This window comes from Mesocricetus auratus, unplaced genomic scaffold, assembly GCF_017639785.1.
Source record: "Mesocricetus auratus isolate SY011 unplaced genomic scaffold, BCM_Maur_2.0 Super-Scaffold_100023, whole genome shotgun sequence".
Classification (NCBI taxonomy): domain Eukaryota; kingdom Metazoa; phylum Chordata; class Mammalia; order Rodentia; family Cricetidae; genus Mesocricetus; species Mesocricetus auratus.
In genome coordinates this window covers 8,418,165-8,441,706 of record NW_024429204.1, presented here as the reverse complement: position 1 = coordinate 8,441,706, position 23,542 = coordinate 8,418,165, and the positions used below count along the sequence as shown (strand labels likewise).

The following is a 23,542-nucleotide window of genomic DNA, read 5'->3' as shown; positions in this document are numbered from 1 at the left end:
TTACAGAAAAATCTTCTACAAAAGGAAATCATTAATTTCATCTAAATTCAAAGATAAGAACTAGCAATCAAGGTTAAAAAGTTGCTTCTTTTAATTTATTTTTTATTTTTATTTTTTTGGTTTTGAGATTGAGGCATTAGTTATAAACTGCAGCAGAGCACATGGAAATAGAATGGATGAGAAACTGACGGTAGAAAACAGGCCAACAGGCCACCAGCTACATCTTGGAAACGAATGGCAAAGATTTAAAACCAAGAGCAACAGCAGACTCGGATGCTGCAAACACACTGGTATTAGCAGACTAAATGTGTATGAGCACCATACACACACATGTTCAAAGTTCTGTGTGGAAAGTGGACAAAGTGTAAGACAGATGAGAGATACAAGTACTCATTTCTGTTTCCAACGATCAGGAAAACCTCAGGCAGAGTATTTAAAGTGCCAAGCAACAAGAACACATTCAAAACCCTTGACAGGTACCGAGAGCACTGTATGACACTCTCACTCCCATTAGAGTGACGACACTGCCCTACCAATACAAGATGACTAATCTAAAGGGGAATTGTAGTCTCCACTTTGGCCTCCTGGATACTTTTCTCAAGAATGTGTACTCAAACTGTTCTTATTCAGTCTGATACCATGATGCTGCACCAAACTCAACTGTTCCAACCAAAACCTAGTTCCTATTTTCCTTGTTTTGCTTTCTTAGGTTGATGACAACTCAGCATAAGCTAAGAGTCATTTTTATCTTTCCCTTTACTTCTAAAATGTTATTGATGGTCTATTTCTCTTAATTGCTCTCACCCATCCTTTATGGCCTTCTATAATTTACAATAACAGTATAAGAGGCTCAAAATCTGCTCTTTATTAGACTACACAGTCACACACAAACATTTTTTTCAGGTAAATCCAAAGGGTGTCACTTTCCTTAAATAACCTAAAATGTTTCTCATGCTCGGTTGACACACCTTACACCTTAGCATGGCATATTAGTGGCACGTAACCTTACCTGCCTGCTACCTCCAGCTTCAATTATAGCCGAAATCTCTCTAGCCACAATTAATTCTCCCATGTTTCCCCATAACTGTGCTTCAGACATTTCAACATAGGTCCAAGTGCTTCCCCACCTGTGGACGCTTCTGGGCTAAATGCATTTTTTGAAAAAGGAGTTATTTTTCTAAAAGATTGAAAACTCTTGATCCAAATGATGACCATGTCCTGCATGTACTTTGAGAGTGTACGCATGATGGTGTGTATGCTTACTCAACCCCTGGGATGTTGGCAAGACCCTATTTTAGAGGAAGAAAGCTGAAAAGACTTCATATTCATTTGTCAAGTGCAAAACTAGAAAATGCTAGAACTGGGCTATCAAGTCAGTCCTTCGGGTAGAGCCATGACCTAATTTCATCAGCCAGGGTGGCAAGTGGGTTCACGTCAAATGCTACATCCTAGAGCATGGGTAGGTCTGTATTGAGAAGTACCCTGTCATGAGACAGAGCTCAGACTACAAAGGCCTTCTGCATCAATGTCATACTGTGGACACAGCTTCCACGTCTGCCATGTTTAAGTGAAATCACATTGTTCGCTACATGTTTACCTTTCCATAGCTTCAAAGCGCATGCCTGTGAGCCGCTTAACTCTGTGACTACCAGGGAACTGTCTTCTTAACTCCTGAAGACAAAACTGAAAACAGAAGGGGTTAAACAAAATAAACAAAAAAAAAAAAGACTTGAACAAGTGTAATTACATCACACAAAAATGTTCTATTTAAAAACCGTCTAAAGTACCTAGTTTCCTTTCCTGTTTTATGGCTAGAGCATTCTGTTGTTTTCTTTTGTGTGCATGATGTTAGAGCGCAGAATCTTCTACAAGCTAGCCAAGCAACCTACCACTGCGTTACAACCCTAACCCTAACTTCCTATTAGAGAAGCATTCAAAACGTGTTATAAAAAGCATTCAGTACATGCCCCACAGTGAGCCTTAACCACTCATTAGAATATAACTCATACAGCAAATTAAATGTAGAGTAAACTATAATCAGAGTAAATACTCACCAATGCCAAGTCATCCCGACCATAGTCTAGGGCTGCAATCATCACTTGCTCATATATGATCCAAACTAGAACATGAGATAAGAAAAAAACCTGAATTTAATATAGAAATTTTCTTCTACTTTCAACTATTTTAAAGTGTTACTTATTGCTGAAAACTAGTAATTATATTTCTAAACTTAAGAATGTATCTTTATATATATTCAGCAATATAAAATCTTCTAAAGTAAAAAAAAAAATCAGTGTTTAACACATACCAAATTCTAAAATTCTCTATGAAACCTATTTTGACCAGATCTAAATGCCATCATGAAATATACAATATACACTAGCTAAACATTTACCAGCTTTGTAAGCCTTTAAAACCTAAGTGCCCATTCAATGGCTTCAACACTGTGGTGGTTTGAAAAAGATTGTCCCACAGGCTCTGGCACTTGGAGACTTGGTCCACAGTTGTCTGGGGACCTTGCTGGAGGAGTTCATCTCTGGGGGCAGGATCTGAGCTTTCAAAGCCTCTGCTTCATGACTGTAGTTCAAGAAGGGAGTCCCCAGTTTCCTGCTCCTGCCCCCATTATGGGCTCTAACTCCTGGAATCATAACTCCAGATAAATTATCTTAACTGATCTGTTGCTGTGATAAAACACCACTACCAAAAGCAATTAATTTGAGGAAGAAAGGGTTTATTTCCACTTATAGCTTGAAATCTGTCATTCAAGAAAGTCAGGGCAAGAGCTCAACATAAGAACTTGGAGCAGGAACCAATGAATAGGCAATGGAGGAGTGCTGCTTTCTGGCTTGCTCCTCGTGGCTTGCTCAGCCTGCCTTCTACAACCTGCCCAGAGTGAACTGGGCCCTTCATACGCATCATCAGTCAAGAGAATGCACCAAGGGCTGGCCCGCAGGTCAACGGAGGCATTTTCTCAACTGAGGTCCTTCTTCCAAAGACGCCAGCCTGTATCAAACTACATGAAACTAGCCAGCATGGACACTTTCTTCTATTAGCTGTCACAGTCGTGTTGCTTTATCACAGAAAGAAAAACAACTGATGCCACTGCTGTCAACAACTGTCAGCCTCCTTAAACTACAGCAACATCCATTACATTCCTGGAAAAGAGGAGTCATATATCTGTTGGTAAAATGTGAATGAAAACACATTAAATATGAAGAGTCATAAGACATGCTAGGTCTACACATAATAAATGAAAACTTACTGTCATCCCCAAGCTTAGAAGCATAATCATTAATTAATTCTTCTCCAACTTCCATGATTTGTTCACTATTTCTTGAATTTTCTTCTCTCCATTTTCTCATTTTGTCTCGCATTTCTGAAAAATATAATAGTCAAGTTCTTAACATACACATATATGAACATATGATAGATGTCAAAATACTGACTGAATGAAATCAACTATTTACATAAGGAAATGAAGTCTGACTGTGAGGTATCGGTGATATCTCAACCATCTTTACATGTAATGAATGCTATGGCATGGGTCAGCTACAGAGGCCCTCTGTCACTTTTGGCAACTGTAGGTCTTAACTGGAGGAGTGAGGGGAAATATAGACTACTTTCAGGTTTATAAAAGCCAGAGATTATTTTCTAAAAAAACAAAAAAGCATGCAATTATATATAGACATCTCAAAATATTCAACATATTATTATAGTTTACTCATAGATATAAACTTTTTTCAAGACTATCACATTGGACTACCAAAAACAAAAGAATATTCACTTCAAATTTCCTTAATAGTACCCTGTTATGCAAGGAAATAAACAAGGAAACAATTACAACAAAGGAAATCTTTGACTGAACTTAGGAAATAATATGAATAATGTCAGTAAGATCAAGTAATTAGCATAAAATTGAGCACAACTTTGTAAATTACAATAAAACAGTAAATTCTAGAATAAAGAACTCTGCTGTAGTTTAAATGTCTCTCCCAATGTCCCGGGGTTGAAAATCTGATTCCTAATAAACCAGATTGGGGTGGAACCTTGAAGTGGGTTTTAGATCTTAGGGCTCTGTCCTAATGAACGGGTCAAAATCAGTATCGGGAATGAGTTGACAGGGGTATTAGTTAAGGGGGGGGGGTATTTGTGACAGAAGTTGTTCCTGAATTTTTAAAGAAAAGGAGCTCAGCCCCTTAGGTCTTGTCTATTCACAAATTTTTGGCCTTCCCTAACAGTTGAGAGCCAGAATGCCTTCACCACAAGCCAAAACAATCTGTTTTCTTTAAAACGAAACAAAAATCACATTAAAATCTAATGAGAAACGAAAAGTGCCCAGTCCAGAGTGCTAAGAACTGAGTAAAATAAAAACAAAATCAAAATAGTTTAGAAGCATATCTAATCTGGGTCCTTTTATATATTATAGGCTAAATGTATATGACGCTTCAAACTTTTTAAAGATCCCAAGACTCAAAGTGGTGACGTTCTCTCACAACAAGACAGAAAAGGTTTAGTCTTTGCTGTCTGCCATCAATTGTCTAGTCCTCACTAGACAATGGATTCACCAGGACCTCTCTCTCTCTTTCTCTCTTTAGTCCTCACTAGACAATGAATCCACCAGGACCTCTCTCTCTCTCTAGTCCTCATTAGACAATGGATCCACCAGGACCTCTCTCTCCATGTCCTAACATCCAGAAAGGGCACAGAAGCAATTTATAGTTTAAGACATCCACAGTGGAATAGTCGTTGTGTTGGTCTGAACTAAGACCGGTAGTTAAGGTATGATTACCTATCCAACTGAGTACATACATGGTTTCTTATTTTTAATCTGTACACAAAGATCAAGAGTGGAAACGGCCAGGCTCCAAATCTCAACCCTGACACTTCCTACTTGTGTTAAATTAGCTGAGGTAATTAATCACTTTGTACTTCAATGTCCTCGTCTACCAAGTGAATATAAAATAATAGTTGCATAATCTGGCTATTGCAGCGAACATTATTATTTGACTGCATGTGATGAAAACAGGACCTGGCATACTGAGCTTTTAAGAAATGGCTGTGGCTAATATTTCAGCCTCTAGCGCTGTGCTCAGTTCCTATGCACACTGCTTGTTTTCTATGGTGGATGCGTCAGCAGGTTTCAGAGCCTCTCCCCCATCATTCTCCGTTCATGTATAACTGCAAGCACTATTATCTCACTTGCTGACAGCTCCTCTGGCTCGCTCCTCACTTTGCATTTTATCACAGAGTTTAAACTTGAGTCAAGAAAGTACCACCTCATGGCCAAAATTGGCAGCCAATTACTTTAGAAGCAAAGTTTTATTAGAACCTATGGCTTTTTTTTTCTTCCTGAGCTGCAATGTTATGTATAGGAATAGTCGATAGGAGTCAAATAATACACAAGGCTGCTGATGTTTACTATCAGGTTCCTCACTGGAAAAAACACGCTGGCAACTAGCTACATGCACTAAGAATCAGAAAGGACAGGTGATCTAGTCTGAGCACTAGGACTTAGATCAACTGTCTCATCGACCTAGAATGGTGCCTTCGGACTTATCATTTATCATTTCTGCCACGTTGGTTATTAAGTACAAGAATTCCAAGCTTTATAGGTCTCTCATCTAACTTAAAAAAAGCAAACAGAGACCACAGGAGGGACATGCTACGGTCTGTGGCTTTTGTCTTGCCTTCAACCTGATTTTGATTACCGCTAAGAGGTCATGTCCTTGTGAATTCCTCATAGGCATTACTATAGAATTTCATCCAATGTCATACACACATTGCCCCATTTATGTGGTTCCAATATTAAGTAATCTATGTAAACTATTCTAGTAAATGTAAAATACTACAAAATGTTTAGTTACCTTTTCTGTAAGTAAAATAAGGGAAAACTTCTGGCTAGAAATAGCATTTTGGAAGTAATCCTTCTTTGAACATACTTATCATTTTAGGCTGTCCCCCAAAGATGGCATGCCTTTTAAAGCCAAAGTCATTTAATATATATAATATACATACATACATACATATATATATATGTATATATGCTATATATGCTATATATACATGCTATTAGTTTCTGTCTATGCACTGGAGGTAATGAGAGACTATAAAGGAGCTATCCTATTCATCTCTCCCTAACAAAGTTCTCGCTGTGCTAAGACACCTGGGCCTTGGAAAATGAGGAAACAGTGTGCTTCCTACTCTGCTTCTTTTGGACAAAACTTCCTCCAACTTTGAACTTCCTCCACTCCAGTGTGTATTCTGAAGTACCACTTACAGGTTCACTTCTATGAATCAGCAGATACCTTTAGAAACTATTCAGTCCTGCCAGCTTGTATCATAAGGTCAGTTACAGGATAAAGAAACTTGCTATGGGGCTTAAGAACCAGTGTGGGTACTAAATTTGAAGGGGTTTAAAAACACCATTTATTTCCATGCACTGAAACTTCAGTGGAAATGTTCTCCCAAGTATGTGCTCTAATGCACTAGTGAGACATGAAATCAGTCTAGTGTGTTCCAGCATTTGGAAGCAAACGGATACAGGGAACCCATCAAGAGAGCAGTAGGAAAAGTGTGAAGTGAACCTATTAAATGCTACCAAGAAGACAAAGGCTGCCGGAGAGATGACTCAGATGGTAAAGCACTGGCCACAGGAGAATAAAGATCCTACTTCCAATCCCTAGAGCCCTTGCAAAAAGCTGGGTATTGCAACACCTTCCCTTAAGCTCTGTAATAGGATGGGTGGATACTAGGGGTTCATTGGCCAATCAGTCTAGCCAATCAGTGAGTTCAAGGTGTAGTGAGAGAAACTGTCTTGAAGTATTGGGTAGAAATCAATAGGCAAAACACAGGCAGAAACGTATGGCACTTACATCATACCCTATCACACAAGAGAGCGCATGCACAAAACACACACACACTCAAAGATAAAAAACAAATCAAAATCTTACAGAGAAGGAGTAATCTGTATAATAGTCAATCAGCAGGAATAACACAGACGAATAACATACAAACATTTGAATCGGCACAAGGTCTTCCTAGCACCATAAAGGAAAAGGAAGACACAGAAAGTAAATCGTGACACCCGTAGACATATCAACAAAACAGTCACTACACCTAAGGCTCAGAAAACATCCCAGAAAAGGAGGCAAAGACTGAGAGTCAGAGATCAGGAAGTTGGCTGTGAGACTGTGTCTCCTAGATATGTCAGGAAAGTCACATCCATAAAATCTCAAAAGTGAGCCAGGCATTGGTGGCACATGCCTTTAATTCCAGCACTTGGTAGGCAGAGGCAGGTGGATCTCTGTGAGTTTGAGGCCAGCCTGGTCTACAGAGCAAGTTCCATGACAGCCTCCAAAACAATACTGAGAAACCCAGTCTTGAAAAAAAAAAAAAAAAAGAAACAAAAACAAAAACAAAAAAATCTCAAAAGTGTGGTTTCCTACAGGATGAAAAACAAAACAACAACAACAACAAAACCCAAATAAGCAAACAAACAAGCAAACAAACAAAACAGCCAGGTGGTGGTGGCACATGCCTTTAATCCCAGCACTCAGTAGACAGAAGCAGGCGGATCTCTGTGAGTTCGAGGCCAGCCTGGTCTACAAGAGCTTAGTTCCAGGACAGCCTGCAAAGCCAGAGAAACCCTGTCTCTAAAAAACAAACAAACGAACAAAAACTAACAAACAAAACAACCAGGATTTCCTACCTATGTTATACTAGGCAGTGCACAAAGCCCCCTATCCAGCCCTGCATGGATACATAGCCTCAAGACATTTGATTACTCTCCTCACAGCTCTAACTTCTCTTTCCTGTCTCCAACTCAACACCCTTCAGCTGGCTCACAAATGAGCTTCCATTATAGCATCTGATATTTAACAGAGTGTTAGACTTACTTGTCTTTTATACCCAGCTGACAGATTTTCCTGTTACAAGGACTACAGGGCTGGGAAGATGCTCAGAGACTAAGAGCTCTTGGTAGGTCAGAGTCCTTGCTTTGCAAGCACAAGAACCTGAGTCGATTTGCTCAGACCACATAAAAAGTCCTGGTGCCTGGAACCCCACCACTGGGAAGAACAGAGAGAGATTTCAGGGGCTTGATGTCTTCCAGCCTAACTTCAGATACGATGAGAGACCCTGCCTCAATGAATTAGGTGGGGAGTGAACCAGCAAGAACTTCCTCTTCTGGTGTCTCTGTGTCCCTGCACACCGGCACCCTTGTGTGTAACACACACATGCGCAGAAACACTCTATACACACACATCTTTACACCAGTTTACGATGCCACTGGAATTCTAAGGATACAGCTGACGCTGTCCACCATATCTAAACTAGACGCCATCTCTAAGAGCCCTCACCTGCATCTCAAAAATCTTCTCCACAAGTGTCGGAACTAAAAGCCCAGAATTACTTTCTCTTTCTAAAAGCCCTCAAAAAATAGAGGTTCTCAACAAATTTAAACCTTCATTTTACAAAATAAGGGAACTGTGTTCTAGTCACTGGGCTGCCTAAGTTCACCTAGTAAGTGGCCAGAAGGCTAGAAAAACATCGTGGGCAACTTACCAGTGTTGATTATTAGCACTTTCAACAGTTGGGACAATAAATCAAGTTTCTCCCATGTGTCGAGCACTAGTTACATTAACAGTGAACAAAGTAGGCTTAGTTTCTTATATTCTAATAGAGAAAAGAAAAATCTTCAGGTAACACGAGGCAGCAAGTCCTTTAATAGGAAGAAAGCAATCCGTGCAAGAACAGGTTTTGTTCCATTCTGTTGCTTGGGTATTTTATCTTCTTGCTTTTCCCCTTCTTTCTTATGGAAATATGGCGGCAGGGGTGTGAGGCTGTCTGCTAAATGGTCCTGCTGGATGTCCTGCAGGATGTAACATCCAGTCCTGCAGGATGTAACATCCCAGCACAATTCTGAGAGTTTGAAGTTTGGAGACGGGAGGAGTGACAGGCAGGAGTGAGACTGTAGGAGAGAACACTCACTGGAAGGAGTCGCACGTGCCTACCCCTAACACAAGAGCATGGCAACTCAGGCAACTCAGGGAAGACCAGCAGAGCCAGCTCACAGAGGTGGCACAGGCTAGACCACCAAGAGCCAGCTCCTTCAACAGTGTGACATGATCCTATCAACCAACAGCACCACTTTCTCCTCTTGGTAAGAGTTTACGGACCACTTTAAAACTATTTCTTCTTTTCCTGCACAACAGATTTGTACAGCAGCAAACTATTCCAAATCTAATTGCACCTCTACACTGCAGATCGCCAACAGGACAGTACCGAGCTACTGAGAATCTCAGAACCTACATTTTCTTTGACTGTGCACATGCTAACAGCTTTTTAAAAGCGATACTTCAGCCGGGTGATGGTGGCGCACGCCTTTAATCCCAGCACTTGGGAGGCAGAGGCAGGCGGATCTCTGTGAGTTCGAAGCCAGCTTGGTCCTACAGCTAGTTCCAGGACAGTCTCCAAAGCTACACAGAGAAACCCTGTCTCGAAAAACAAAACAAAAAACAAAAATAAACAAAAAAAGCTATACTTCACGCACCTTCAACATACCACTCTAGGAAAATCGTGAAATAGTTAAAACATTTTTAAAAGCATTGAAAAAGAACACCCACCCACGGTATCTACTGTACAGCTGAGGGTGCATGCTGACATAAAACTTTTAAAAATGAATTGCTCGGTTTGTTTGTTGCTCCATTAAAATGAGAACTCTTTGAGGGTTGGGGCTGTCTCTCACTTGGCACATCCAAAAACTAAAGATTGTCACTCGTGTAATAAACTTTTGCCCCCTATAATATTCGAGATGTATTCACGATCAAGCAGTTACAGGCAAATTTCACTTGACGCGTCGGGGAGCCCGCGGGAGGCACTCAATGAGCAGATTAGCTATTGAAGTGCACACTGCACTGTGCTAACTGCTGGGTCTACACTGCCCATGCACCCAAATTCCATGCTTGAATGAAACACATTTATTCTCTTAAGCGTGACTCCCATCAAGGTTTTGTTGTTTTGTTTTGTTTTTTTGTTTTGAGAGTGGTAACAGCCCCCATACAGAACCGACCCAAGACTTTGGATGTTTTATTCCCAGGTTGTGCACTCTCGATCAGCCAGGCGGGGAAAGACCATGGCATGGGAACGCATGCCTCCCAAGGAACGGGTTCCATTGCCCTTCAGACAACAAAAAGGGCACGATTGGCAGAAAGACGGTAGGAGGCTGTGCAGCGTGTGGTTTGAGAAGGCTCGAGAGCCGGTTCTGAAAAGAGGGAGAGGAATAACTTCCCCCTCCTCCACGCCTCCCAGAAGCCACACGAGGTGTGACAGTCGCAGCCCCGGGGTCCCTCGGGCCCCCCAAAGAGAGGGCGACAGGCCTGGTGCGGAAAGGCGCGGGTGGGGAGGTGCAGGGACCGGCAGAGGCGACAGCTGTGCCACCCGCCGGGGCCCACGAAGGAACTCAGCAGCCTCGGGCTCCACTCGGCTCGGCCGGGCCCCAGGGCGAGCCGCCCCGCGGAGGTCACCGCGGGGTGCCAACCTCTCCCGGGACACCGGGGCCTCGTGAACCATCCCCATCCCCCGGGGCTCGGGGGGAGGAAGTCTTCTCGCACCCTCCCCGCCCGAAGTTACCTTCCCAAGTCACGTCGTAACGCTCCGTGACCTTCGCCATCTTCCCAGAACCCGGCGGCGGCGGCGGCGGCGGCGGAGGCGGGGAGAGGGGCGGGGAGACGCGCTACGTCACCGGCGGCCGGGCCTCGGCTAATGACGAAGCCGTGCTTCATTGGTCGACAGCGGAGAGGGGGGCGGGATCGGCCGCGCATCTGGACGTCACTCAAGGGCGAGATGGGGGCGGAGCCGGCGGAGCAAGGGTGGCAGGGCCAAAGGGGCGGGGGGTTGGGCGGGGCCTGGGGGGGCCGCACGGGGCAGGGGCGGGGCGGGGCGGGGCGGGACCAGCCGGGAGGTGTGCGAGCCGCAGAGACTGATGCTGTTCCTGGTCTGCAGAGCCAGCTTGGACCGAGGTAACTTTTTTTTTCTTTTTTCTGAGATTTTTTTTTTTTAACAAATGTCAAGTCTTTAGTGTTCGCCTTTCCACGTTTTTCATTTCCTTTTGCACAAATGTATTCATGCTCCTTTTTCAGAAACACGTAAAGCATCGTTCCAGTCAAATAGTTTTCCTCCATACATAATGGGGGTTGGCTTCCTATGGGATTTTAATGCTCAGCTAAACGGAACAGCAACAACAGAGTTTTATGGCCGATTTGGATTTGCGTTTTCTGGCCTGAGGGTCAAGGAACTCTGTTTCCCTCAGAAGACCCTGCTGCAGACCTGCATCGATAGTGTTTAATTTCTTTATCATTTCAGCCCCAACTCTCGACTGCCATTTCCATAAGAGCACCCAGTGTGTACCTTCTTATAGAGAAGACAGATTCTCGGGCGCCTAAACGTTGCTTCGTTCACTCCTCCAGGGAGAAAACTTCCCACCAAAACTTTGCTTGCAGGAAACCTTAGGCCGCGTCTCCTGTAGCAAAGGTCAAACAGCTGCACTGCCAGCAAGAAATGTGAGGGTCCCCTGCCACGCATTTAGCATTTCAAGCAATGAAGATATTACACCGTCGGAAAAGGATATATAAGGTGTGGGAAGATGAAAATATGCCGCAAACCACCCATAGTTTGTGGTTAGTGAGGAAAAGGCAATGGAGTTGAGTCTTAAATAGTTGTAGTCCACAGCCCAGTTTTATTTTGGGGGGTTGTTTCTTTGTTCTTCCTCCCCCAGCCTTATTAAGGTATGACTGACAAAACTGTTTATGTACAGTATACAGATTAATAATTTGAGATGGTTAGCCCAAGTTAATTAACTCATCCCTCACCTCTAATAATTACCATGTTGGGAGGCAGAGAGCACATCACCTTTTACTGAAATATCAAATATATGATGAGATACTATTGCTGACTGAGATCTCCATGCTAGCATTCCCAAAGGCTTCCTTCTATGAACGAAAATTCACATCTGTGGTCAACATCTCCCCATGATCAGCCCTGGGCAGTTTTTAAGGTGCCCCCTGCCACCAAGGAGCCAAGAAAGGACAGAAAAGGCTAGGAAACTTATAAACACAGATTGGATTCTGTATGAGTTTCTTGCCCCAGACTAAGTAAGTAGACTTAAAAAAGATTTCATTCAAAAAGATCTCAAATGCTGTAGTCAAATTCATACTGATGCTCAGAAAAAGACAGTGTAGTATAGAACACTGTCCCTTACTATGCTAGTACCCCCTCTCTCCACTCCCTCTCCCCAACTTCCATCTTTTCTCATATCCATTCCTGTTACTGTTACATCTCCCAAAGCTGAAAGGCAGACCCAGACTTCATAATATCTGGGTCCATACATTTATCTCCCCATTTTAGCATGCCCCAGTTAAAATGACTTACAAAAGGGTTCAGATGCAGCGTGCAAAAAACTTTTAAATATGGTGAAACAGCTCACAAACTACACGAATGGTATCCAAGTGAACACAGAGAACAAAATGAAATGAGGAAGTTGATCTGTATTGTCAAGATTTAATTTAGTAAAGAGATAAAAATACTGGAAATAAACAAAACCAAAATGACGATGGAAGTGAAAAACAAAACAGATCAAATAAAAAGTTCACTTGAGTGGATGTTATTGATCATATCATGCATGAAGATATGAAGACGAAGTATTGGATGATTCAGTCAAAATCGATGGCACATTTTTGAATGAATGAACAGAATATGGCAAGAACTATGGCAAAACCTACATGCTCTAAATATATAAGAATAAGTATTTTTTTCATAAATATTTTCAGTGAAACCGTAGAAGATATTTTCTCAAATATAGGGAAAGGACGCCTATCCAGATACAAGAGGCACACAAAACAAGTAAACAGGACCAGAAAAATATAACTCATTCCATATCATATTTAAACCTCTACATATACAGAACAAATGGGGTATATTGAAAAATGCAAATGAGTAGAACCTAGTCATATACAAAGGCAGGCCAGTCAGAGTAACTGCTGACTTTTCACTTCAAACTTTGAAAAAATATAATTGCAAACACACTCTGATATATTCAGCAAATTTCTGCTGTAAGTTATGGTGAAATGAAAGTGTTTTATGATAAAAGTAAGATAAAGGGATTATTGGCCAGTAAAGTAGCCCAACATAGAATATTGGAAGGAATATAAAAAGATAAACAAAATAAAGAGATTAGTGCTTCGACATTCATTAAACAGAAGAGTGAAAAATTCTCAAACACAAAAAGATTAACAACATAACAGGAAACAATGCATGCCTTTCAATAGAAACTCTAAAATTCAGTCAAAAAATACAGCCTAGCAGACTATTTAGAAGACAAAATCTTTCTCTTTGCTGCCATCAAGAAACAAAACTTACCACTCAATATAACAATATCCTAGGCTGAAAGGATGTAAAAATAAAACTGAAAACAAGTAGAACCAGGAAACAAACAAGAGCTCCTATTCCAGTGTCTACAAAATAGACTTCAAACCACTCTCGGTCAAGAGGCTGTCTTAGTGTTCTCTCCCTGTGAAGTGACCATGGCAACTCTTACAAAGGAAAGCATTTAAATGAGGCTTACTTACTGTTTCAGAGTTTTAGTCAATTATCATCACAGTAGAGGACTTGGTGACACAGAGGCAGACGTAGTTCTGGAAGTAGCTGGGAGTTCTACATCCAGATCCGCAGGCAGCAGGAAGAGAGAGCCCCTGGCCACGCGGCAGACTGTTGAAACTTCAAAGTCCTATCCCAATGACACACTTCCTCCAACAGACCACAACTACCCAACAAGGCCACACCTCCTAATCCCTCTCAAGTAGTGTCACTTCAAGATGACTAAGAATTCAAATATGTGAGCCAATGAGAACCATTACTTCATACAGATAAAAAAGGGCCATACCATCAAGAGGAAATTACCAAATAGAAACTCCACCAAATTTGTCAAGAAAATACCATTGGATTTAATATCATACATTTACAGCATCACAGTAATGGCGATATCATCAACCCACTCTTACCATTGGACAGATAACTATATAAAAAAACGAGTAAGAAACACGGAATTAAATAGCATTGTCCATCAAATGGACCTAATAGATACTTATAGAATATTCCACTCAAACACCAAAGAATAATTATTCTTCTCAACATCCCAGAGAACCTTCTCTAAAATAGGTCATATATGACAACAAGCAAGTCTCAACAAGGAAAATTGAAACAGCATTCTGTATTCAATCTGAACCTGATGGAATAAAGCTAGAAATCAACAGAAGGAGCAACTGCAGAAAATAAACAAACCCATGGAAAGATAACAATAAACTATTGAATGGTAAATGGAGCAATGCAAAAATAAAGAAGGAAATTAAAATATCTGAAAATTAAATGAAAACTAACAACAAGAAAATATCCAAAATCTGTGAGATAATGTGAAGGAAGTCCCGGGATGAAAATTTATAGTGCTAAGTACCTATACAATAAAAAATCAGAGATGTTGGAAATATACAAGACAATAATGAACCTTACAGCATTAGAAAATCAAAATCCATCCAATCATCAAAGTTGTAGCTAGGTGGCACATGCCTTTAATCCCAGCACTTGGGAGGCAGAGGTAGGCACATCTCTGTGTGTTAGAAACCAGCCTCCAAAGCCACAGAGAAACTCTGTCTCCAAAAATAAAAATAAAAAATAAAATATAAATCAAGGTGGAATTTAATGAATGATAAATTAAAAACAAGCAATAAAATCATAAAATCAATCTGTGAAACAGATGGTTATTTGAAAAGATAAATGAAACTCATGAATCTTTAGCCACAGAAGAGAGAAGATCCAAATTAATATTAATAAAAGTAGTGATAAAAAAGAATAAAAGAATCAATAGAACCTACCAAAATTAAACCAATATGAAGTAAATAACTTAAATAGACCTAAGCAACCAATAAAATAAAACAATAATTAAAACTCTTTCAACTTAAAAAGCCTGAGGTCAAATGGATTCATGATACAATTACACTAAACCTTCAAATAAATAATGGTAACCCTCCTGAAATTATTCTATAAAATGGAAAAAGAAGGAAAACTTACAGTCTCTTTATATGAAACTAGCTTTACCCTGATAACTAAACCAGATACAGATCCAAAGGAAAACAGAATGATAGGCTAATCTCAGCAGTAAACATAGACACAAAAACTCTCCACAAAGCTAGATGAAAGTACTTAACCAAACAACATTCAAGTTGGTGATGAAGCTGGGAGTGTTCAACATACAGAAGTCAATAAATATAACTCACCACATGAATGGACTCAAGAACCAAAATCATGATCATTTCAATTGATTCTGAAATGTCCCTACGACAACCCCCAACATCCTTTCATGATAACAAAGCCTTTACAGACTAGGGAAAGAGGGAACATGTCCCAACATAATAAACATTGCTATTATGTTTTTTTAAATAAAAACAAATATAATGGGAGGAACAAGAGCACTTAGGGAGATGCTGAAGAAATGGTTCAGGAGTTAAGAGCATGGACTGCTTGTCCAGAGTACCTGGGTGGGTGCGGTTTCCAGCACTAATGGCATTGACTGTCTGTGACTACAGTTCCAGAGGATCCAGCATCCTTTGTCACTGCACTTGCGTGATGCACATGTATATGAGCGTGCATAAAACCCATACACATTGCATAAACATAAACAGATGGGAGAGTCCTGTGTATATGTCAATAAAGCACTGTTCACCAGTAGGGAAGCAAGATAGGTAATAAGATATTTTCATTATTTCATGGTAGACATGTGTGAAATTCTTAAGAATAAGGACGATTGGATTTTTTGTTGTTGTTTTGTTTTTGTTTTAAAGTCTTTTGATTTTATAAACTTTTTTGTATTTAAATTAGAAACAGTCATATTTTACACATCAATCCCAGATCCCTCTCCTTCCCACCCTCCCATGCCCCCCACCAACCACCATTCCATCCCTCTTCTGCTCCCCAGGGAGGGTGAGGCCTTCCATGGGGGATCATCAAAGTCTGTCACATCATTTGAGACAGGGCCTAGGCCTCCCCCCACCCCCTGTGTCTAGGCTGAGAGAGCACCCCTCTATGGGGAATGGACTCCAAAAAACCATTTGTACACTAGGGATAAATATTGTTCCACTACCAGTGGCCCTCTCAGGCCTCCTAATTGACACCCTCAGTCCTAGATGATTGATTTTTTTTTAAAAGAACACATAGATCTCATTCCAAGCCCCACCACTTGATAGAGGGTTGACTGTAAGCATGTGTATCTCTTCTGAACATCAACAATACTCATATGTGAAAAGGTAATATTACCTAAACTAAAAGAAAACACAGCTAGGCTTAAGGCTCGCAGCTTTGGTTGGATCTCCAATCAACTAAGTTAGAAGTGTACATGAGTGAGTTTGGAGGAATTACTAACCTAGGAAGAAAGACCCTCCTCCAAAGTGAGCAGCAGCTTCCCAGAGCAGCACAGACACACAGTGGCGTGCCCGCTGTCTCTTCTTCCTTCTACCCTGTTTCTGTGTGGCTACTGTCCTTCCCTGCCATCAACTGTCCCGTGTGGACAAAAGACCAGCGCTTCTCCAGGCCTCCTCCAGGTCTTCAGTACTAAGACTACTTATACTCTGATGCCTGTTACATTCATTGATGTATTCATTTAGAATATTAGCCAGTATGTGCCTCACTGGGATATATCCCAACCAGGACTTAGGGTACCTAATGCCTCCTCCCTCCCCCACATTGGTATTCGTCATCATGGTTGCTTAAACTCATCACTTGCTTGCAGAAGCTAAATAATAGGCAGGAAGATGACGTGTGCTTAATCCTTTTCTTTGGTATCTCCCCTATATCTCTTTTGTCAACAAATTCTAGATTTCTCATCCAGAATAATCCCCCAGCTTGACTTTTTAAATGCTTCGACCTGAATCTAAATCATCACTGTCCCCTGCCTGAGAAACTGACACCCATTCAATTTAGTTTCATTCTGGCTGTATAAACTCTGAGTTATATACAACACCAGGTCCCAGATGCTCTTTTCTTGAAGCCCTTAACAGTTTCCTATAGCAATAAAAATATGCTCCAGTGGTTTTATGTAGGTATATGGGCCTTTGACTAATGTAATGTGTATATATCTCTATTTCCACTAGACACCAGCCATTCTTACCTGCTGAATTCCTTAAAGATGCCATGCCCCTATGTGCCTTGGACTTGGCATTTTCCTAAAATGGTCCCTTCCAGAGTTTCAGTAACTTTTGTGATTCAGATCTCATTGTTTTAAAATGCATCTACTTATAGAGAGGTCTTTCCTGACCACCCCATGGGAAATCGTTCCTAGTTGATGACTGTCATGATAAAGCCCATCACTAATATTTGTCTCTTCCATTTACATACTTTTTGTATTTTCTGCTGCAATGGGATCATAACTCATACTTAAAGATATTCTAGTGAAAATTGTATTTCTTTATTGGGGGCCCTACATAAAATAATATGGCCAAATCTTACTGCTAAGAGTAGTGGCATTGGATTATTTATATCGAGGTTATAGAGATGCTTTGCTATACGACATATAGCAAATATGTTGAAATATTTGAGATATACAATGTGTGTGTGAGTGTGTGTGTGTGTCTGTTTGATGAAAGTAGAAGGACCATCTATATGGCAAGGGTGGAAAGGCTCAAAAGAGAAGGTACAGCGGGAGCAACAGAGGATAGTAGGTGTAAAGACAGACGTTACAGGTTTTCTTTAATATTTAAAATAGAGATTTATACCTGTAAATATGCATACATATCATCATATATGTGACATGAAAACAAAAAAGTGGATGCTTATGTACGTTTTATGCTTAGAAAGGACCAGTAGTACAGACAATGGGTAGTAGTTGGGAAATGAATATAATAATATGAAAATATAATGATGCAACCTATTATTATACATCATGTGCTAGTTAATAATATATTATGAGGAAGACATATTTAAGGGAAATTTTATTACAAACAATATTCCTTGAAGTAAGAAATAAATTGTTTGTTGTTTCTAGTATTTAGCTTATCTATTAAAATTTGCTCTACTTAGGCACACAGCAGAAATAATAATTCTATATCCCATAGCATTCCATAAATGTAAGTAAACTATGAAATAAATTGTTTTTCTACAGACAAAATTGTAATCCTTAAAGTACAGACCTAGCTTACCTTCAGTATTCCCAAAGTTTTGCATTCTGCTTTCTCATTATTTGAAAGTGAGTTTTTGTTTAGTTATGTTAAGAATATTTTTATCTGCCTATACACTGACCTATCTATAGTGGTGATCAATATGAATAAAATCTTTTTTATTTTATCATTTCAATTTTAAATAGCTTGCTTCATATGTCAATCCCGGTTCCCTCTCACTCCCCCTCTTCTTCACCCCCCACCATCCCCCCCCAGCCTCCCACCCTATCGCCACTTCCTTCCACATAGGGGATATCCAGAGTCTGTCATCTCACTCAGGGCAGGGTCCAGGCACTCCCCCAAGAGTCTAAATATTGGATTATAATTTATAAGCATCTAAATATGGGATTATAATGCTGCCCACATTATGAGTCAATGTGTCAGCATGATGTGAGACACTAGCTCATTTGATTATACCAACATGATGAAAAATAACCAATGACTACAATCTTTATTATTCCTCATAGAGAAAGCTATATTGATTTTGTTTTTTATCTACAGATTATTTCAAGTATTAGAATGATAATGAATCATAATGAACCAGGATCAGACCAGAATAACATTGAAGGAGTTCATATTCTTTGAAATGGAATAAGCTTTTATTTTTTTATCAAACTGGATCCAAAGAGTTTTAGAGTACACCTGATTTATGGTTAATCTAATCAATTTGCTATCTCCAAACATTGTGGAAGTCTAAAATAACTTGATAGTCTTTATGGCCTTTATTCAGTGTTCATTATTTAATAGTATAGAGTATTAATTGATTTTGTTATATTCAGCATCCTCCTCAAATTATTTGTTGAGAATCTATTAACTGATATGTTCTTTCTTAGTCATAGTGAATTAAAGTGCCTCATGTTGTATAACACAACATATTTGCCAGAACAACTGTCTATCAAAGTAAATTGGTCTCACTAAAATGGCCACATACAGATTTACCATATATTTTATAGTCATGATAAAAGTTTTGATTAGTGGATCAAAACCATTATCCATATTTATTTAAAATCATGATCCGTTTTGTATTTAAGAGAACAGTTACTACTTGATCTTCATTTCATGTCAATAGACTTGACACATAAGCATTTGGAGGCACACTTCCCTTAGGGCCTGATTTACCAAAAGTGAAACGTACTTGGAATTGTTGGAGGAACGTATTAAACATTGTCTTTATTACATTTGTAAAGGATTATATAACGTTTAATATGATCCTTTAAAACACAAGAGCCCAACTCCCTTTCCTGGCCAAACTGTAACATTTGGGGGCACTTGTAGCTTTTTCACGATTTCTGTCATTTACAATGTATATACATTTAAATGCCACAAGCCATAGATTTCATATCCAATGACTTCAGAAAGCCAAGAAGGGTCTCTGGGAATGGTTTACAGTGAGGTCATCCTAGTGTTTTCACAGTAGAGTTCACACTGATGATTAGCCCTCTGTGCCACAGTTGTACGAGTGGGGGAAAAGTACATCCAGAAAGAGTACACCCAGAAACCTCTCCCGAATGGCTCATAAATTAGAGCTACTTCTTCTCTTCGAGATTTATAACCATACTTGAGTCTTCTTTTTCTCACAACTTTGGTTTAATTTCCCCATAGTGCATATGCTATTCAGAGACATACATTCATCTGTGTGAAAGTAACATTCCTTGTGTAAAAACATATATTCACAAATATCTATTTTGAACACTAAGTATCCAAGGGTTCCACAGTACACGCACTACGACCTGGTGGCTCCTGGAGAAACCTTAGACTCCACTTTGCATAATAAAACCATAGGTTCATAACTCGATAAATGCCCATAAAAGCACTTATTTGAGTAAGCACTAAATATTAGTTTATACATATGCTAATAGTTATGTGCTGTTCTGTTACAAATGTAATTGTCATTTGGGCGTAGTCCTTCTAGTTAGTGGGTTGGTAGTAGCATTATACCTAAAAGTGAGTTAATCATTTTTGTAAAAGCTATAATTGTGAGCTGTCCACCATGGCCACTAGTCACAAACCACATACTTGACTAGTCATCTTTTGCTTTCAGTGATCATATTTTTGCCTAGGATTAGCTTAAAGGCCAAATGGCCACATCGAGCATAAAGTCTCATCTTTCCGTTCATAAGTCATATGACATTTTGCACAGAAGACAGCAGTACTTAGTCACCTCCATAGACTTATTTAGTAAAAGGCCAGTGTCCTGGCAGAATGTGTCCAGAAACTGTGCCCACATTCTAAGTTCAATTCACCAAACCCCACTCTCCCGATGAAACATGTTCTCAATTTTCACATGTTTTCATGCAACATAATTTTTACTTAATACTCTTTATCTTAAGATTATGAAGTACAGAACAACATAAACATGTTTTAAATGCTACCACTTAATTCATAGAGTTACCACCCCAAACATAAATTAGTTTGCCACTATAATATTGCAGTTCTCTTTTGTTCTTCATATTCTGGAATATGTTAATATTTTGGATCTTAAAAGTAATAGACTAGAACAGTTGTCCAGCACAGAAGAAATAACATGAGAAGGACTCAGCTTATATAAATTTATAGTAATGGCAATCTTTTGAGATTTGAACTGTAAGTTCCGTCTAATCATCGAAAAGCATAGGACAAACTCAAATATGGAACCATCCTTCAAAGATTAGTAGCTTGTAGTCACCATGGGTGTCACTGGAGTGGCATTTGCTCCTCAAAGTGTTTTAGGTGGAGTTGGTCTAAAGCATGCATGTTCACAGATTCAAATGTTGTATATTTGCTGACCTCAAGATTGTAGACTTATGTTTATGAATTAGTTTATATTAACTCATTACAACTCTGCATATCATGCCAATGTGTACAGCTTTGTTCAATTTTGAGTAGTAGCAGTGGCTTGTCACCATACTGGTTTTCTATAGAATGTGTGCATCTTGATGCTAGCTCACACATTTTAGATACATAAATCTAGTGAGGAGAGCAATGTGTTTGCTGAGCCCTGGTTTCTTGAAATGTAAAACGGTCACAGTGACACTTGTTAATTATGATGAGAATTTTAAGTAGCAAGCCTAAAATTCTTCATTCTGTATGGCAATGTTCTGTTGCGTTTTATATTCTTAGACGTTTTCTGAGACAAGGTGTCATCATACATGAGGCTAGTCCAGGCTAGCCTCAAAGGCTCAGTTCTCCCGCCCTGGATTCTCAGATGTTGAGATCACAGTGATGCATAATCACAATAAATTCAATGACATTGTTTTATATGTTGGATACTGGTTGTTGAGGACTTTCTATAATGTCATCTTTTTCGATTACCTCATTCACCAACCCTACAGTATAAAGGACAAGATAGAAGAGGCCAAATAAATTCCCTCTCCCCGAACATACTTACTCTGTTCTCTTGTAATTATTACTTACTTATGTTTTTTTCACTAAACTTTAAATTCTTGACATTAGCATGTTGTGTTTAACACTTGCTCAGAGACCAGGTAATTATTGGAAAGATAGAAGCTCTATGCAGACATTGTTTACCAACTGGGGGCTTTTTGGACTAGTGGAGTTATAAGGAATAGGGTGTAGAGGAAAAAATGACAACATTTGTCATCTTTTTGTTTTTTTTTAAGTAATAGCCACTGTTTACCCTAACATCATTGTATCTGAAAATCGCTCTAACACCAGGGGATTGCAAGGATTCACTAGACAATTCCTTAAAAAGGGAGTAAATTTAACTTTACCAAAAAACAGTGGCAACTTCCATCTGGCATTGCATTAGAGCACACTCTTGGTAATTCTGACAAAATTTCTAAATGCGATTTGATTAGTAAATTGGGACAATATGAAATGGCAGTTCACCTGTTTTCCAAGTTGGAAATGACTATAATGATGTTTTCTGGATTACACTTCCAACTAAATAGAGATGACTCTTATTCTTGTTTTCTGTGTCTTTAAAGAAAAAAGTCCACTGGGTGTGTTGGCACGTGGTTCCCAGCTGGGATTTATTTAAGATTTTTTTCTGTCTTTCCTAAATATCTGAAGGAGCAACCATATTAGAAAGCAAGAGCTACTGTAACTTTATTTATCTTAGAAACATGTTTGGAGAAGGATTGCTCCAGGCTGATCTCAGAAGAAAAATGAAATTCGACTTCAAGTATCTCATAACACAAATTTGTTGCAAATTTGATTTGAATATAGCTCTTGTCAAATAAATTTAACAAAATTCAGTTTCTTAAATTTTACACTGGAGCAGAAAAAGTGCCTTACACATATTCCTAAACATAAAAATGACTTTAGTCAAAAATAGTGAACATATTAAAAAGCATTTTTATTGGAGCAAGAGCAGAAAATACTGTTATCTCTACAAATGGGGGTGTTATTAGAAAATGGAAAAGACAATAAATTCAGCAACAGCGTTTCTATTTTAAAATTTCACTTATTTTAAGAAACTGTGGGATACATTACAGCAGCCTTTGGGAAAGCAGAGCCATTAAAATTAGGAGATGGAAAGATTAAATCAGTGATGTGAGGTAAGCTAGACACTTGACAATACAGGAAACTCCCTTGTAAATCCTGCCTACGTGGGGTGGCTGTTGTAAGAATTCAAATTTCTGACCAGTTCTGTCATTACAATTCTACATTCTCTCCTTATTTTTCTTCACGGTTTTCATCTACTTGCCATCCTTAAGGGGGAAAAGATGCCTTACTATTCTCTTTTTAGTCACATTTTACAATGCCAGTTTTAGAAAGAAATGTTATTTTCTGTAGTTGAACTTCCCAACTAAGCTCCTAACCCCAAATAAAATAATAAAGCAAGGAATATGTTTGTATAGGAATAGAAACTGTAAATACTGTAAATTATAAATCCCTTAGTACTATATAATCTCTCAAGGCTAATTATGTTTTTATTCTATAGTGGGGTTTACTTTATCAGAATTCTGTTAAAATATATTGGACTCCATTGAAATGAATAACATATTCAATCAAACTTTTTAAAATTGCTTGTAATATATTGGCTGTAGCAGTTAAGAAACTCCTCAATTCATACTTAAGGGATAATTTAACAGCTTGAAATAGTTTTTATAAATACAGCCCAACTCAATATGAGTGAAAGGCATAGGAAGTCAAGTTTGTATTGTGTAATTATACAATGTGAACTAGTCTTGTAAGTTTTAGCCTAGCTCATAATACATGAATAAGACCTCATGCATTTCTACATTCTAAAAATATTAGAAAATGAAAGCATGTGGATAACATTTTGAGAAGTGTTAATGATAATCGTTAAACATTTTTGAATTATCAGGAACTAAATTTGTTTT

At 39.2% G+C, this 23,542-nt stretch overlaps 1 protein-coding gene and 1 long non-coding RNA gene across 7 annotated transcripts in view; one reads left to right on the top strand and one right to left on the bottom strand.

The window, feature by feature from the left end:
* The window catches only part of Emc2 (ER membrane protein complex subunit 2), a 34,614-nt gene extending 23,870 nt beyond the window's left edge, over window positions 1-10,744 (bottom strand). For both annotated transcript variants that reach the window (XM_005072622.4, XM_021228708.2), the window contains exons 1-4: window positions 10,630-10,744; window positions 3,263-3,376; window positions 2,055-2,119; window positions 1,598-1,683 (exon numbers count right to left, since the gene is read on the bottom strand). In XM_005072622.4, the coding sequence (XP_005072679.1) occupies window positions 1,598-1,683; window positions 2,055-2,119; window positions 3,263-3,376; window positions 10,630-10,669 (305 nt within the window). In that variant the 5' untranslated portion in view covers window positions 10,670-10,744. The remainder of the gene's footprint in view (window positions 1-1,597; window positions 1,684-2,054; window positions 2,120-3,262; window positions 3,377-10,629) is intronic.
* A 200-nt stretch (window positions 10,745-10,944) lies between these two features.
* LOC121133687 overlaps window positions 10,945-23,542 on the top strand; it is an 81,756-nt gene continuing 69,158 nt past the window's right edge. For all 5 annotated transcript variants that reach the window (XR_005870645.1, XR_005870647.1, XR_005870648.1 and 2 more), the window contains exon 1: window positions 10,945-11,018. This is a non-coding gene — a long non-coding RNA (uncharacterized LOC121133687). The remainder of the gene's footprint in view (window positions 11,019-23,542) is intronic.